The sequence below is a fragment of the Nicotiana sylvestris genome, chromosome 1 (genome assembly GCF_000393655.2).
Source record: "Nicotiana sylvestris chromosome 1, ASM39365v2, whole genome shotgun sequence".
In the NCBI taxonomy this organism is placed as follows: domain Eukaryota; kingdom Viridiplantae; phylum Streptophyta; class Magnoliopsida; order Solanales; family Solanaceae; genus Nicotiana; species Nicotiana sylvestris.
The window spans coordinates 102,253,006-102,270,155 of NC_091057.1; the positions used below are offsets into that span (position 1 = coordinate 102,253,006).

The window sequence follows — 17,150 nt, forward strand, 5'->3', positions numbered from 1 at the left end:
CTTCTAAAGACATTAAAATACCAAGGGAAAAAGGTCAGAGTATACCCTGGTGAATTCACCAGATTTAAACTTTATGGGTTCGGGTTCGGATTCGGAATTCTACTACATCCAGTCCAATTGCTGGGCTCGAAATCTATTATATTTACTTATTTAATGGGTTTTTTAACACATATAAAGGGTTTAAGCCAAAGCTACTAAGATTGAATGAACCGTAGCTTCTTCACTACATCCGCCCCTGGTGAATCACAAAATAGCATATATATATAACCATAAGTAAACTGCCACAATTCAATGCAAACAAATTCATAGAGAAATTAACACATAAGAGACGGATACTCACTTCATCGGGCGGTAAACGGAACAGTTGTCGATACTCTTCACTCTTCACAAACAGCTGATTCTGTCACAAAATTGATAATTGTTGCAATCAGCCACACACAGTCAAATCATTCACCAACCACAACTCCAATTTTGTTTAAATTTAGTTAGTTGATTGTGACAAACTCTTGAAAAGTAAAAGAGTTCTTCATTTGCATGCAACAATAAACCAGAGTAGAAACTTTCTTTGAAGCTATGATCACCCATAAAATTCATATAGTATACACTAAAATTGTGGAATTTAATTCATAATTCAGACTCCTAATGCAATATCGAGTAGAAATTAATTGAACAAATTAATTTAAAAGAAGGTAACCTGAGCATCAGATAATCGTGTTGGGCTAGGGGAAGAAGCAGAGGAAAGATCAAGGGAAGGGCGGCGATCGAGAGCATCAGTATCGGAGGCGGCGTCAAGGCCACGCCGGGAAGTGGAAGGCGACAGATGCATGTGTTGCGAGGGCGGAGGCGACGGCGACATAATTTTCTCGGTCACGGCGGCAGCCATGGTTGGTTGGTTGGTTGTGAAATTAATAACGACGAGTCCAAAGGAAGCGTAAACGGCTATTTTAGCACGGAGAATGACGTGTCGGTTACATCAAAGGGTTCGAGCGCGTCGTGGTGTTGTTGGGACGTAACTCTACCGAAGGAGACGTGGACCTGTATTCAGTTTTAAGTTTGATGTGCCCATTTTTGACTTTTTTTTCTCGACCTTTTTCCTCGCTACTAGACTAACTAACGGTCAACAGTATATTAGAGTTGGTGTGTGATATCGGCTAATGATTTAAAGCAGATGATTACTGTTTTTTAATAAACCCAGTTAGTAAAGTATGCACTAAGGATGGTCGGAATCAAGTAAAGAGGAGTATTCCTATTTTAAAATCTCTAAGGGTGAAATTATAACTTTTACAATCTAAATTGTGCGTACATTGGCAATATTCATATTGCTTTTGATAATTTTATAATGGTACATTTGCGTAAGTTATAATAATCAAGTAAAAAGGACAAAAGTCAACTTCATCAAAAAGGAAAAACTATGTTTAGTTCTTAAAACTATCTATTTATTATTATACGCAACGTATAAATATTATCGAATAATAATAATTAAAAAAAATTACCGTTCGATCCTGTTGTGACTTCCTAAATGCTACGACAAATCAAGTCATATCAGCAAAGGATAAGGAAGTGAAAATGTGTGTTGAGTGAAATATTCGAAAAAGGTTACTTTACACAAGAGGGTAGATATGGTTCTTAACAAGTCTTAAGAGATCAATGTTAGACAATAACCAAATGCGACTTGCTGAAATGTCAGAGCTTTTTTAATTTATAAAATGGGATTTTATTTGGTCGGTCGTCTAAAAATAATTACAGTTCCTAGTTAAATATACAAAAATATAGAGAAACTTTCAGAAATTACTATGTTTTAGTGATTATTAGCTAGTTGTAGCTATCATTTACTATATTACTTCCTATAGCTATGTTTCCAGGTTTTCTAGAGTGTATTCGATGTATTTAAGCTACTGCATTCATGAATACAGTAGCATTTCTCGGCGTGAATCAGGGAATTACAGCGAGACAGATTATTGTATTCGACTGTATTTACGGCGTGAAACAGGGAATTACAGCTAGACAGATTATTGTATTCGACTGTATTCACGATATGTATTTATGAATACAACAACGTAAATAGCGCAATTCATGGTCTATTCAGTTGTTTTTAAACGGAAAGTGAATCAATTAACACAATAAACTCCTAGTATAACTCAACAAACTCAACTATAAATCTGAATACATAAATTATATTAATTAAAAAATATATATGAATACATTGATGGAATATAGCGAGACAGTGAATACAATGAAATACATGGAATACAACGAGATACATTGAAATACAATGAAAAAAGAAAATAATGAATACAATGAAATACATAGAATACAACGAGATACATTGCAATACAACGAGAGAGAAAAAAAGGAAACATACTCTTCAAGTTGCTCAGCCCCAAATTCCGTCGTCTTTGTTCAAAGTAAAAATTCCTAATTAGAACGATATTCATCTGCATAAAGGTGAAGAAGGTCGTCCACATGAGGCAACTCTTTAAAAAACTTGTCAAAATCGTTGAATGACATCCCCTGCCCTAAACTTGGATTTGGTCGGCACGCAATGGACTCGGTCTCAGAAATTAATGTTCTACTACTTTGATCATCCCAATTAGTGTAGATTGGGGGAAAACGGGAAATAACGATGAACCTTTTGATGCTTCTTCGATTTCTTTCATGGCGGATTCTGTTTCAATCTCTTGCTGTGTGAGAATTGGCGCTGAGAGAGAGAGAGGTTGGAGAAAAATCTGAAAGAATGAGATAGAAAAATAATATAAAGCGTATTTTATGGCTTAAGTGTAAGAGGTGACCACAAATAGATATTTGGCTATAAAAATGAAAAAGTAGCTATGGAATATAATTTTTTAAAATGGTATTTATTTAAAATAAATAAGACATCAACTTTTGCTATAGGAGGTAAAATTCCAAAAATATATATTGGTTATATATAAAATATATATTTATTGACTATTGCTTTTTATGGCAACTATATACAATGAAGATTCCCCAAAATTCAAAGTGTCCATTGGACCAAATGAGGGCGATGTGCACAAATAGTCACTAATAGCACATATCTTTATTTTAAAGCCAGTGATTTAAATGTCTTTAGGCTTTAGCCACTGGTTTAATAAACTTATACCTGATTGGATGAAAATACTCTTCTGCTATAACTTATACCTACGCTTTTATTAACAATCAGCAGTAGCAACAACGCACGTAACTACTTCACTATAATCGTCGAATTTCAAAGTATAGAATTGCAAAAGATTCTCTTCTGATTTCAAACTATAGAATTTAACCTTCTCGTCCAAAAATCGACATAAATTTACAATAAGTTATACTTTTATGTGTTTCTATTGATTTTTATTTCGACATAGTTATATTTTTTCCGATTTCTATTAATTTTTATACAGTAAGTAGAAATTTGATTTTTTTGTTTTTTTGAATTTCTGGATTGATAAGGTTAAGGACATCACATCCTGTGATAATTCTATAAAAAGTGAGCACATAATATTGAGGACATAGTGTCCTGATTTTGCAAATTGAATTGAAAAAGTTAAGGACATTGTGTCCTTAACTTTGTTGTTGTTCTTCTGTATATTAAGGTCATACTGTCATAGATTTGCAAATTGTTTTGAAAAAGTTGAGGACACTTGGACCTGAAGTTTGAGTTTCAAGTTGAAAAGTTCAGGACACTTGGTCCTAAACTTTGACTTACATGTTAAATATTTAAGGACACTTGGTCCTTAACTTATAGTTATAAGTTAAAAAGTTAAACACAGGTAGTCCTTAACTTTAAGTATCAAGTTCAATAGTTAAGGACACTTCATCCTGAACTTTGACTTGCATGTTGAGTAGTTAAGGACACTTGGTCCTTAACTTAGAGTTCCAAGTTAAAAAGTTAAGGACAGGGAGTCCTTAACTTCAAAAGTTTCAAGTTTCAAGAAACATATGAAAGACAAATACATCCTGTAGGACATACTGATTCTTGGATTGTACCAGAAAGTGTTAAGTCACAAATTGTTAAACCTCCAGATTTCAAAGTGCCACCAGGTAGAAGGCAGAAGAAAAGGCATATTCCAGCTACCGAGTCATCAAAAATAACATTCAAATGTGGTCGTTACAGAAGAATTGGTCATGATAGAATAACTTGTATATATTCTCCGGCAGTCCATCCATTTTCAAGAAAGCATAGAGAATAGTAGATATATTCACTTATGTTTATCGACTATTTTAAGTTTTTGCTATAAATTGGATTCATTTAGATTATTCTTATTTGAGGAGATGTCTGAATTTTCAAAATTTCTTTTTGCTTACGTTCTTTTTTGTTTCTTTTGAGTTCAAAGTTTAAAAGTTAAGGACAGAAGTCCTTAAGTTTGACTTGCAGGTTCAAAAGTTAAGGACGGACAGTCCTTAAGTTTGAATTACAGGTTCAAAAGTTAAGGACAGACAATCCTTAACTTTGAGTTCAAAGTTCAAAAGTTAAGGACTGACTGTCCTTAACTTTGAGTTTCAAGTTTAAAAGTTAAGGACAAGAGTCCTTAAGTTTGACTTGCAGGTTCAAAAGTTAAGGACAGACAACCCTTAAGTTTGAATTACAAGTTCAAAAGTTAAGGACGGACAATCCTTAACTTTGAGTTCAATGTTCAAAAGTTAAGGACTAGTTGTCCTTAACTTTTGAACCTGCAAGTCATACTTAAGGACTCTTGTCCTAAACTTTTAAACTTGAAACTCAAAGTTAAAGACAGTCAATCCTTAAGTTTGAATTACAGGTTCAAAAGTTAAGGACAAGCAGTCCTTGACTTTGAGTTCAAAGTTTAAAAGCTAAGGAATGTATGTCCTTAACTTTGAGTTTCAAGTTCAAAAGTTAAGGACATGAGTCCTTAAGTTTGACTTGCAGGTTCAAAAGTTCAGGACATGCAGTCCTTAAGTTTGAATTACAGGTTCAAAAGTTAAGGACATGCAGTCCTTAACTTTGAATTACAGGTTCAAAAGTTAAGGACAGGCAGTCCATAACTTTGAGTTTCAAGTTCAAAAATTAAGGACACTTGGTCCTTAACTTTGAGTTTCAAGTTCAAAAGTTAAGGATAGGAGTCCTTGAGTTTGACTTGCAGGTTCAAAAGTTAAGGACAAACAGTCCTTAACTTTGAGTCAAAGTTCAAAAGTTCAGGACATATGGTCCTGAACTTAGACTTACAATTTCAAAAGTTAAGGACAAGCAGTCCTTAACTTTGAGTTACAAGTTCAAAAGTTAAGGACACAAGGTCCTGAACTTAGACTAACTGAAATTAATGATATTACCTTAATTTCATTCTCAATCTTTTTTTCTAATACAGATATTTTCTGATTTATTCTAGTAACTTCAGCATGCAGATCCTTTTTAAAACTCTCTGATAATCTCTAAATCAAAAACCATAAAAACAAAAAAGTCTCTTAAGCAAAAAAATAATCAAATAAAAAACTAATGTTATTCAAAGACAAAAATCCTACTTTAACAATTTCCTTAAGCATGACTTCATCAAATTGTGTGGAAGAAAGCATTGAGCTTTGATCTTGAGAAATTGACTCTCGCACACTAATAGGTTCTGTATCTTCTTCAATATGAATAAATGGTGCCACCTCGATCAACTTATACAACTATTATATAACAAAAAAAAACATAAGTTTTCATAACTAAAACAAATAAACAAAAAAATAGTTAGTAATTAGATTAACTTACATTTTCATTATGGAAGTATTTTTACACAAAGAATCATACTGTGGAGATTTCATTTCCAAATAACATAACATCCGAGGAAAATCACATTCTTGGAAGTTCGCAAATTGTTTTTCCTGAAAAATAGGCAATACTTCCATAATCCAAACACAAAAAGCAAAAGGAAAGCCAAGTATAGTGTAGTTATCCTTGTCTTTATCTTTGTCTTTCTCTTTCTCTTTCTCATTGGGCTTCAAACAAATCTTCAATAATTTTAATAACATTTCATAAGAAAGAGAGCCCCAGTTGAAAGAAGAGCAGAGTTCATCATCATCTACAGTTTTCATTATCGGCTCGGACACATTCCTATTCTTTCGCTTCCCCATCAAAATAGATTCAACAAAATAAATTGTTGCCAACTTCACAACATCATCATCGCTGCCTACAAATGATGCAGTTGTACCATGTGGGTGACTAATAATAAAATTAAACAAATCACCCAACTCAACTCTATCCTTTCCGGGGAAAATAGACTTTTGAAAGCCTATTCTCTTTTTCATGCAAACCTTTGATGTCTAGTGAAGAATAACATTTCAAACCAGTAATTATATGAAATGCTTCATGTGTAAACTTAATTTCACGGTCAAAAACCTTGAATGTCATCGAATCAGAGTCATTATTTACAATTTCTGAAAGCAATACACAGTGAATAAGTTTACACAGAACTTCACACTTTGTAATCAGAAAAGGTTTCCGAAAATACCATCCCTCAACTTCTTCCATTGCCTGTTTGACAAAAAAGTTTTGATTGTTTCCTTATACTGTAACTCTCCTTTCCAATAGATCATAAAATTACGCCAAACATCAAACTCGAACACATGATCTCCTTCCATTATCACACTACAAAGAAGGAAAAAGAACATAAAGATTAGGACTTATAGTTACAACTTGAAAAGTTCGAGGCACTTGGTCCTTAACTTCAAATTTTAAGTAAAAAAGTTAAGGACAGACAGTTCTTAACTTAAAGTTTCAAGTTGAAAAGTTAAGGACAATATGTCCTGAACTTCAAATTTCAAGTTCAAAAGTTAAGGACTCTTGGTCCTTAACTTCAAGTTTCAAGTTAAAAAGTTAAGGACAGGCAGTCCTTAACTTATAGTTTCATGTTGAAAAGTTAAGGACACTTGGTCCTGAACTTCAAGTTTCAAGTTCAAAAGTAAAGGACACTTGGTCCTTAACTTTGAATTCCAAGTTCAAAAGTTAAAGACTTAGTCCTGGACTTTGACTTATAAGTTCAAAAGTTAAGGACAATTGGCCCTTAATTTAGAGTTACAAATTAAAAAAGGTAAGAACAGGCAGTCCTTAACTTATAGTTTCAAGTTGAAAAGCTAAGGACTATTGGCCCTGAACTTCAACTTTCAAGCTCCAAAGTTAAGGACACTTGGTCTTTAACTTCAAGTTTCAAGTTTCAAGTTCAAAAGTTAAGGACACTCAATCCTCAACTTCGAACTCCAAGTTCGAAAGTTAATGTCTCTTGGTCCTTAACTTTTATGAACACAGTTAACTAAAAATTCATAAACACAGTTAGCTTATGAATTCGTACGACTATTTTTATGAGATGTCCTTACATAATCAAATATATTGATTGAACCACAAACACATTTCAATACCAAAAATTTCTGAATAACAGCCTCACAAAAATGCGCTACTTATTCGATATTGAATCAATTTATAATCATTATTTTTGAAATTTCACACATACTTGACATAACATTGATCGTGATTACACATATACAAAAACAAAAATACATAAAAGCAAAAAAAAATTACCAGTTCGATCATTCGATGCATAGAAGATGACAGAGAAGATGAAGAAGGAGAAATATTAAGTGTAGCTGGTTTGCATGCGAGGACGATACAGATGAGGAGCACGCGAAACTTGCCCTGAAATTTTTGCTCTCAAATTTTCCCTCTTCTGAATGAAAAAAACAAGGGTTTGGGAATATAAAAATTGAAGAAAGGGTAAAACTGTCTTTTTCCTATTAGTAGTGACTATTTTTGCTGAGTATTATAATTAGTAGATAAAAAATAAAGACCACCTTACTTAGTTGCTACCACATGCCATTTTTACACCAAATGAGGCAAAGGATACAAGCGCAATCCATTGAAAGTAGACCTCTCCAACTAGGCCCAAATTGGTTTTAAAATAGTAAATAAAAGGCTTTTTACCCAATTGACGGCTTACTTTATTGTGAAAATAGCATGTGCTAGCTAGTTCTAGGGTTGGTAATCAAAAAATAGCTACCGTTTGTAAAATTAATAAATATAGCCACTATTGTAGTTGAAATGCAGAAAGTTCCAGCATAATATGCTGGATTATAGAGCTCATGTGTATAAAGTTCTAGCATATTATGTTGGAACTCCAGCACATTATGAAATTCCAGCTGAAACACAAAATTTCCAATATAATATGCTAAATTATGAAGTTCCTGCATATTAACTTCCAGCATATTATGTTGGAAGTCCAGCACATGATAAAATTCGTAAAAAAATTCAAACTCCAGCATATTATACAGGAATCTTTCCTGATTTTTAAGGTGTTCATGCTTTATCTTTATATGAAAAAGTGACTAAATTTTAATTATTTTTCATATCATAGCTAATTTGTAATTCCCAATTGTAAATCAAGGTACTTATGATATTTCCCCCGAATTTATTATTTACTTTTCCTGATATATATATATATATATATATATATATATATATATATATTAATTCTTCGCGATTATATATTGTCTTAAATGGTCGGTTGGACCGTCTGTTTCGGTCAATTCATCAACTAAATAGAAGTGGTGGACTCAAGCACATAGATATGTGATATGTGATGTGATAAAGCTATAGGCCACATTCAAGTCGTGGACCTTAGGCAAATTGTCACATGACATGCGAGTGATATCCATGAGTATTTAAATTACGAAATTGCGTTTGGCACGTGGCTGTCTCTCTTGCTCACGACAATGAATATAGTAGGAAATTAGGAATTCGTCTCGTCTTAATTTGATTTTGGTCCGAATTGTTCTCAACTCACATAACCGGAATTTGTTATGGGCTTCTAGACCCGACCCCATCCCAATGTGGACCCTTTGAATTGGACCTGTAAGTCAACTTGATAAACAAAATTTGGGCCTAGAATTGTTGGGCCTGGTCCCACTGATGCATAATTCCGAAGATTCAACGTTCAAGTAGGGAATGGAGTAAGATTTTTCTCATCTATTTAAACAAAACTCAATTAGAAACATTTCATTTGAATATATCAAATTGTACAAAACCATTAAACCTTTGCGAGAGACTACATGTTAAACCTTCAATTAAAGAGAAGTAGCTAATTGTATGCCTATCTAAGGTTTTGTTGTGCTCGTTGTTGGTGTGACAGTCTAATAGCCTGTTTGGCGAAGCTCTTTTTGGGCCAAAAGTATTTTTTTTGTTGCCAAAAGTATTTTTGGCCAAAAATTAAGATATTTAGCCAAGTTTTTAGATGGAAAAAAGTGTTTTTTGAGGAGAAACAGAAAAAGTAGCTTATCTTCGAAAACACTTTTGTGAGAAGCACTTTCTTGAAAAATACACTTATAAGCATTTTTCAAAATCTTGGCCAAACACTAATTACTGCTCAAAAGTGCTCTTCAAATTAATTAGTCAAACACAAACTGTTTTTCACCAAAAATTTTGAGAAAAACACTTCTGAAAATAAGCTGATTTTAAATGTTTGGTCAAACAGGCTATAAGTATACAACGCTCTATTTTCTATTGTTTTGGAGTTCATGACCAATGCTATTGAATCTGCCGTTAATTCTTGCTCTTTCTTTTACATTTATTTTGAAGTAGCATGCAGTAGCAAACCATAGTTGGAAACCAAAAATGAAAACGAAACGTAGGTTTCACAAAAGAGATTAACAAGAATGCTTTTCTTGAACATTGTTTCAATAGTTATTCTCCTAATCCAAACAAACTACTTTTTCCCTAATCGATTTTTGAAACCTGTCCCTAGAAGCTACAAAAGGAGCTTCTGTTTTTTGAAAAACCAAAACCAAAGCTTTTATATAGACAAGTGTTTCAGACATATAATTGGTCAAGTCAAACATAAACTAGAGATCTCCCATTTTGTTCAAATTTAGTACACGTAATACATGTCCATAACCCTAACAATAACAACCTATGACAAACAACATCTAATAATTGCATTATTTGAATATATGAACGCCATATTCCTCCGTGTAGAAGAGTTTCTGCAGCATTTGGGGAGCCAAGATAAATTATTGGAAAAACAAACAAGGATGTTGCTTTGCACTAGAACTTGCTAATGCTTCATTTTGGAAATAGTGGCGAAGCCAGAAATTTTTTCAAGGGTGTTCAAACTTGAAAAAAATGCAAAAAAAAATTTCGATAAAGGATGTTCAATATGTGTTATATACCTCTACAAACTAATATTTTACCTATATACACAATATAATTTTTCGACGGAGGGTGGTCAATTGACCAACCTTGATAGGCTGCAGCTTTGCCCCTGTTTGGAAATTAGTAAATTCCAAAGAATTACATAAAAAAAGACAGCGACCAAGAGATAACTATTCAAATAGTTTAACTATGTGAAAAAAAAAAAAAAATGAAGATACAACTAAATGGGCAGTTTGATGCACATAATGATTTCTTATAATTTGATATAAACATCTAAGCATATAAAGATTTCTTATAATTTTATATAAACATCATTTCGAAAAGATAATGAAATGCTCCTTAGTTAGTGCAAGATTTACAGCTAATACATCAACAAACAGCACATTATAATAAAGTTTCTTTTTCGTAGCTCTTGTATATGTGGACCAAATACCAAAGTGAGAAAGGAATCAAGAAAATGATCCTCTCCTCCTTCAAAACCATACCTTTATTTTTCTTTTCCTAATTCCAACACAACCTAACTCAGACTTTCAAACTCTATGTTTTCCTCTTTTCAAAAAGCAAGGAGGAATGGGGTTGCCCTACAAAAAGTATGATTTAACTAATCACTTCTTTTTTGGTTATTGTGGGAATGACTAACTATGGTATGTTGAAATTTGTTGCTCATACTATTATATATTGAGCTAATCATTGTAATCACTATAAGTTTCAGCTTTCATGGGATTGGTGAATGACCAACTTGATTTCCCCCATTATGTTGCCACTTCATTCATCACATTCTCATCCTCCTTTTTATAAGTATATATATGTATGTTTATTTAGATTTTTTCCCCTAATTTTTAAAGCAATATAATGATGATAGAAATAAGTTTATTGACTTTTTTATTCTCTGTGTAGCTATTGCAGGAAGAGTATTGCATATACAATAACGACTCAGTGAGGTCCACAGCGAGGTTTGGGGAAGTTAGTGTGTATGCATGTATATAAAAAAAAAATTAAAATAGTTTATTGTATGCTGTTGAAATAGTTACCTTTCAGGTTTCATCAAAAATAATTGGACAATCTTAATTGTGTTCATTATTTTAATATTTCTCTCTGTGATGTAAAAGCCTTTTTGTAAATGTGCTAATTTGACAAGTAGCATGGGACAATACTTTAATATAGAATGTCCCACTAGCTAGGTATATTTGGTGATGATTTCAAATTCACTGTTATTCTCTTATGTTCCTCTTTTTGACCAGTCAGTAGGCACAATTGTGGGTTTTGAGTGGAGATACGTAACTTCTTACTTTATCTTTACAAAATTAATAAGGGAGGAGACACCGATTAAGTTAATAACCAGAAAATTAATAAAATTCAAATTGGTGATACCGAGTTTCTTAAAAAATTTATATTTTGAAGATATATGGTTAATGACGCAACACTAACAACCAAAAAGGCCTTCTTTCTTAATTTTAGTATATTTATATGAGCCAACCTTTGATAATTTAATTCCCTTACTGTACAAGCATCTAATATGCCCACTAATCTACTATAAGCATCACAAATGGAGTGTTCGTGTATTTGTTTATAATGTCCATAATGCCCGTAGCTTGTAAATCCAAAAGTAGGCAAAACTAACAAGGAAAGCAATTATACATTATCTTTTATGTTATAAAATAAAAATGATAAAGTAAAAACAAGTATAGAGAGAAATTGATATATTATTCGAATTCAAACTGATGTACATAAAGAACTAAATTCTCCTCTATTTGTAAAAGAAAGAAAGTTGCGGTGTAAATTGCTGTGCAAGCTGCTTGTAAGTTTTTATTATACCAGATATTGATAATCTTCTACCAAGAGTGATATTTATCCATAACGAAGTACCGAAAGGATAAGCTTCTTCTGGTGGCTTATTTCCAATAGGGTACTAAATAGATAAACATATTTACGGCGGACTCCCATTTGAATAAGCTTCTTCAGGAAACTTATTTACAATGGAGTACTAAATGAACATCCATAATATAATATATTTATAATGCTTCCCCTTGGATGTTCATTAAAAGATAATATGCCTCATTAAACCTTACTAGGAAAAAATCCTAGAGGAAAAAATTATAGTAAAGGAAATAGAGCACATATTTAATAATACGCATAGCTAGTTGTCTCATTAAAAACCTTATAAGGAAAACCATGTGGGAAACACCTTAGTAAGAAAAAAAAGTATAGTGCTTATTTTACTCTCCCTCATGAAAATCTTGTTTCAAATATTTGAGTCTCTGCATTCCAATCTTGTATACCATCTTCTCAAAAGTTGAAATTGGCAAAGATTTAGTGAATAAATCTGCCGGATTATCACTTGAACGGATTTGTTGCACATCAATGTTACTATTTTTCTAAAGATCATGTGTGTACAATAATTTTAGTAAAATGTGCTTCGTTCTATCTCCTTTTATAAATCCTCTCTTCAATTGGGCTATGCATGCAACATTGTCTTCGTATAAAATTATAGGTCTTTTCTCACATTCCAAATCACATTTTTCTCGAATAAAATGAATTATTGATCTCAACCATATACATTCGCTACTTCCTTCATGAATAGCTATTATCTCAGCATGATTTGAAGAAGTAGCAATAATAGATTGCTTTATGGAGCGCCATAGTATGACAGTACCTACACATATAAATACATACCCAATTTGAGATCGAACTTTATGGGGGTCAGATAAATAACCTGCATATGCATAACTAATAAGATCCACAACTATCTTTGTTAGCATAAAATAAATCCATATCAAGAGTTCTCTTTAAATATCGCAATATATGCTTAATTCCGTTCCAATGTCTCCGTGTAGGAGAAGAGCTATATCTTGCTAGTAAATTAACAGAAAATGCTATGACAGGCCTTGTAGCATTAGCAAGATGCATAAGTGCACCAATTGCACTAAGATAAGATACTTCGGGACCAAGGAGTTCCTCATCCTCTTCTGGAGGTCGGAACAGATCCTTCTTTACTTCAAGTGATCGAACAATCATTGGATGCACTTTGTCCATGTAAAAGCGTTTTAAGACCCTTTCTGTATAGGCAGATTGATGGATAAAGATCTCGTATGCTAAATATTCAATTTGCAGACCAAGATAAAGTTTTGTCTTTCCAATATCTTTCATCTCAAATTCTTTCTTAAAATATTTAATTTCCTTTTGGAGCACTTTTGGAGTTCCAAGTAGATTTATGTTATCAACATAAACAGCAAGTATAACAAATTCTGAATCCATTTTCTTTATAAAAATACATGGACAAATAACATCATTTATGTCACCCTCTTTCAGTAAATATTCACTGAGGCGATTATACCACATGCACCCAGATTATTTTAAACCGTACAAAGATCTTTGTAATATGATTGAATACATTTTTCGAGATTTTGAATATGTTTCAGGAATTTTAAATCCTTCATGGATTTTCATGTAAATTTCATTTTCAAGTGACCCGTACAGATAAGTTGTAATCATAACCATTAGATGTATTTTAAGCCTTCGACGTTAGGCTAACTTGATGAGATATCAAAATGTTATGAAATCCATAACGGGTAAATATGTTATCATAATCGACTCTAGGTCGTTGTGTGAATCCTTGCGCGACAAGCCGAGCCTTGTATCTTTCGACTTTATTTTTATCATTCTTTTTTTCGCACAAAAACTCATTTATGACCACCTGATTTTATACCAGCAGGTGTTTGGGATACTGGTTCAAAGACATCTCTTTTAGCAAGTGACTTCAATTCTGATTGAATTCACTCTTGCTATTTTGGCCAATCAGATCTTTATCCACATTATTCGACAGATCGGGGTTCAAGGTTGTCACTATCTTGCATAATGTTAAGTGCAACATTATATGCAAAAATATTATCCACCACTATTTTAGAACGATTTAAATTAATCCCATCACCAATAGAACTTATTAAAAGTTCCTCTTCACTTGAGTCTCGGGTTCATTGATTTCTTCAGGATTCTCAGAACTAGTCAGATCTTGGATTTCTTCAGGAGATCCCTTTATAGTATCATTTTGATCATTTGTTGATTTTTTTTCTAGGATTTCGATCCTTAGAACCCAAAGGCCTACCACGCTTCAGGTGTACTTTAGGTTTACTAGATCTCATGCTAGTAGATGGTCATGCCGGGACAGTAATTTGGATAGACACATTCTCTACAGGGATATGTGACTTAGTTATCCTTTTCAAATCAGTAAATACTTCTGGCATTTGATTTGCTATATTTTGTAGATGGATGATCTTCTAGACCTTCTGATTACATATAGGAGTACGTGGATCAAAATGAGATAATGATGAAACTTTTCACACAATCTCTTTTGATTTTCTTTTTCTCTCTTCTTAATTGTAGAAAATTAGTTTTATCAAACCGACAATCTGCAAATCGAGCAGTAAATAAATCTCCCCTCAATGGTTCAACATAGTGAATAATAGACGGTGATTCAAACCCAACATATATTCCTAACCTTCTTTGGGGGCCTATCTTACTGCAATGTGATGGTGCTACTGACATATATACAACAGATCCAAAAATTCGTAGATGGGCAACATTTGGTTCATGACCAAAAACTAATTATTATGGATAATATTTATTATAATGTATCGGTATGAGACGCATAAGTGATGCTGCATGCAAGATAGCATGGCCCCAAACAATAGTGGACAATTTTTATTTATAAGCAGTAGTCTTGCTATCAATTGTAGGTATTTAATAAATGTCTCTGCAAGGCCATTTTGAGTATGAGCATAAGCTACAGGATGTTTAGCTTGTATCCCAACTTATAGACAATAATCATCAAAAGCTTGAGATGAGAATTCTCGAACATTATCATGGTGAATAGCCTTTATAGGATAATCTGGAAATTGTGCCCTTGATCGAATTATTTGGGCTAATAATTTTGCAAATACCAGGTTGCGAGATATTGTAGGCACACATGAGACCATCTTGAAGATGTATCTATTAGGACCATAAAATATTTAAATAATCCACTTGCTAGGTGAATATGTCCATATATATCCTCATGTATACGCTCTAAAAAGGTAGGGGATTCAATTCCAACCTTCATTGGTGATGGTTTAATGATCATTTTGCCTTGATAACAAGCATCACAAGAAAATTCATCATTTGTAAGAATCTTCAGGTACTTTAATTGATGTTCACTCGAATTTTCAGTAATTTGTCTCATTATTATTGATCCAGGATGGCCCAAACGGCCATGCCAAAGAACAAAAGTATTTGAATCAGTAAACTTCTGATTTACGATAGAGTGTACTTCAACTGTACTAATCTTTGAATAACATAAGATAGAAGATAAAGTTGGTAACTTTTCTACAATGCACTTCTTGCGAGAAATATATTTTGTAATATAAAGATATTCTATATTCATTTTATCTATCGTCTTAACATGATATCCATTTCAACGGATATCTATAAAACTCAACAAGTTTCTTCGGGACTTGGAGGAGAACAATGCACTGTCTATACTAAGTTTTGTTCCCTTAGATAGAAATATAATGGCTCTTCCGGAGCCTTCTATCAAACTTATATTACCAGAAATTGTAAAAATATTTTCTTTTTTCCCTATGCAAATAAGAAAAATATTTCTCATCTTTGTATATGGCGTGAGTTGTTCCACTATCAATTATACAAATATCTTCATGATTGATCTTTGATCTAAACATAATTTGAAAATTATCCATATTCTTCAAAATGACATAAACAAAATATATTATAGTAAACATCATTATCAAAGCATAATTTTTATTTATGTACAATAATTACATAACCATACTATCTATTACAAACAACAAAAATTAAATATTTACGTTTCTATAAATTCATTACCGATCACATAACTTGTTTCTCCTTCTGGGAGTGCTAAGTAATCAGCTACATCCAAATGCATGAATTCTAAATTATCTTCAGAAATAAAATGTGCTTCAACATTTTTCTTTGTCTTCTTCAGGGAGGCTTGATAAAGCTCAACCAGGTGCTTTGACCAGTGCCATTTTCCTCCACATCTATATCATGCATTTTCTACATTTGTTGCTTGCACCGCTTCATACTTTTGTTCCTTCCTTTTCCACTGCTGGTGGTGAAGAGAGATCTTTGGTGCATTATTATTACCATGATTAGAGTTTCTTCCCCGACCACAGCCATGACCACGACCTCTTCCACCCTTAGCTTGGTGGAAGTTCGTCTCATTCACTTCAGGGAATAGACAAGAACCAGTAGGTCGGGTTTCATGGTTTTTCATTAATAGCCCATTACGGAGTACCGAAATGCTAAGCTTCTTTAGAAGGCTTATTTCCAATAGAGTATTAAATAGATAAACATATTTACGGCGGAGTCCCATATGAATAAATTTCTTCAAGAAGCTTATTTATAACGAAATACTAAATAAACATCCATAATATAATATATTTATAACATTTTAAAGCTTCATAATCACCTATTTAGTTCTTTGCGTTGGAGAATGTGACGTAGTTAGCAATTTACATTGCTTAACAGTAAAGTCAAAGTACACACTAAAACAATATTCATAACTTCTTTTGCAGCGAAAAAAAAAAACATTATTCGTATTATCCAATCATGAAAAATACATAAAACATCTAAAATAAAATATAGCCTCTTGACGTTAGTAAAACTTAAACTCGCGACACTGAAATTTTAATTATGACCTTTTAATCACAAGTGAAGTTCTAATAAACATTTCAAGATTAAAAGGTGGCTTGTTCTCATAGATCTTTGGATGCCTCTGGATTTTATTGGAGGGAGTAGAGCCACATGCATGGGGAAAAGACTTAATTGATGTACATACTTGTGTAAATGTCCCAAATAGGTACAAAATAAAGAATAGGATGCTAGGCATGCAACCACTGACTATATTTTGTCTACAATTGCAAAGCAAAAAGACTCAGGCATTCCTTTCGTCCGAACATGGACTTGCCTCTAGACAGACAGCAGTGATTGAGCATGCATGCTCACACGTCTTTTT

At 32.8% G+C, this 17,150-nt stretch overlaps 1 protein-coding gene across 3 annotated transcripts in view; it reads right to left on the bottom strand.

Moving 5' to 3' along the window:
• LOC104242708 (protein VASCULAR ASSOCIATED DEATH 1, chloroplastic) overlaps positions 1-976 on the bottom strand; it is a 33,872-nt gene extending 32,896 nt beyond the window's left edge. For all 3 annotated transcript variants that reach the window (XR_011404910.1, XM_009797783.2, XM_070166339.1), the window contains exons 1-2: positions 695-976; positions 341-400 (exon numbers count right to left, since the gene is read on the bottom strand). Coding sequence is in view for 2 of the 3 variants with exons in the window: in XM_009797783.2 (XP_009796085.1) it covers positions 341-400; positions 695-883 (249 nt within the window). In the remaining variant the exon portion in view is untranslated. The remainder of the gene's footprint in view (positions 1-340; positions 401-694) is intronic.
• Positions 977-17,150: the final 16,174 nt, after the last annotated feature.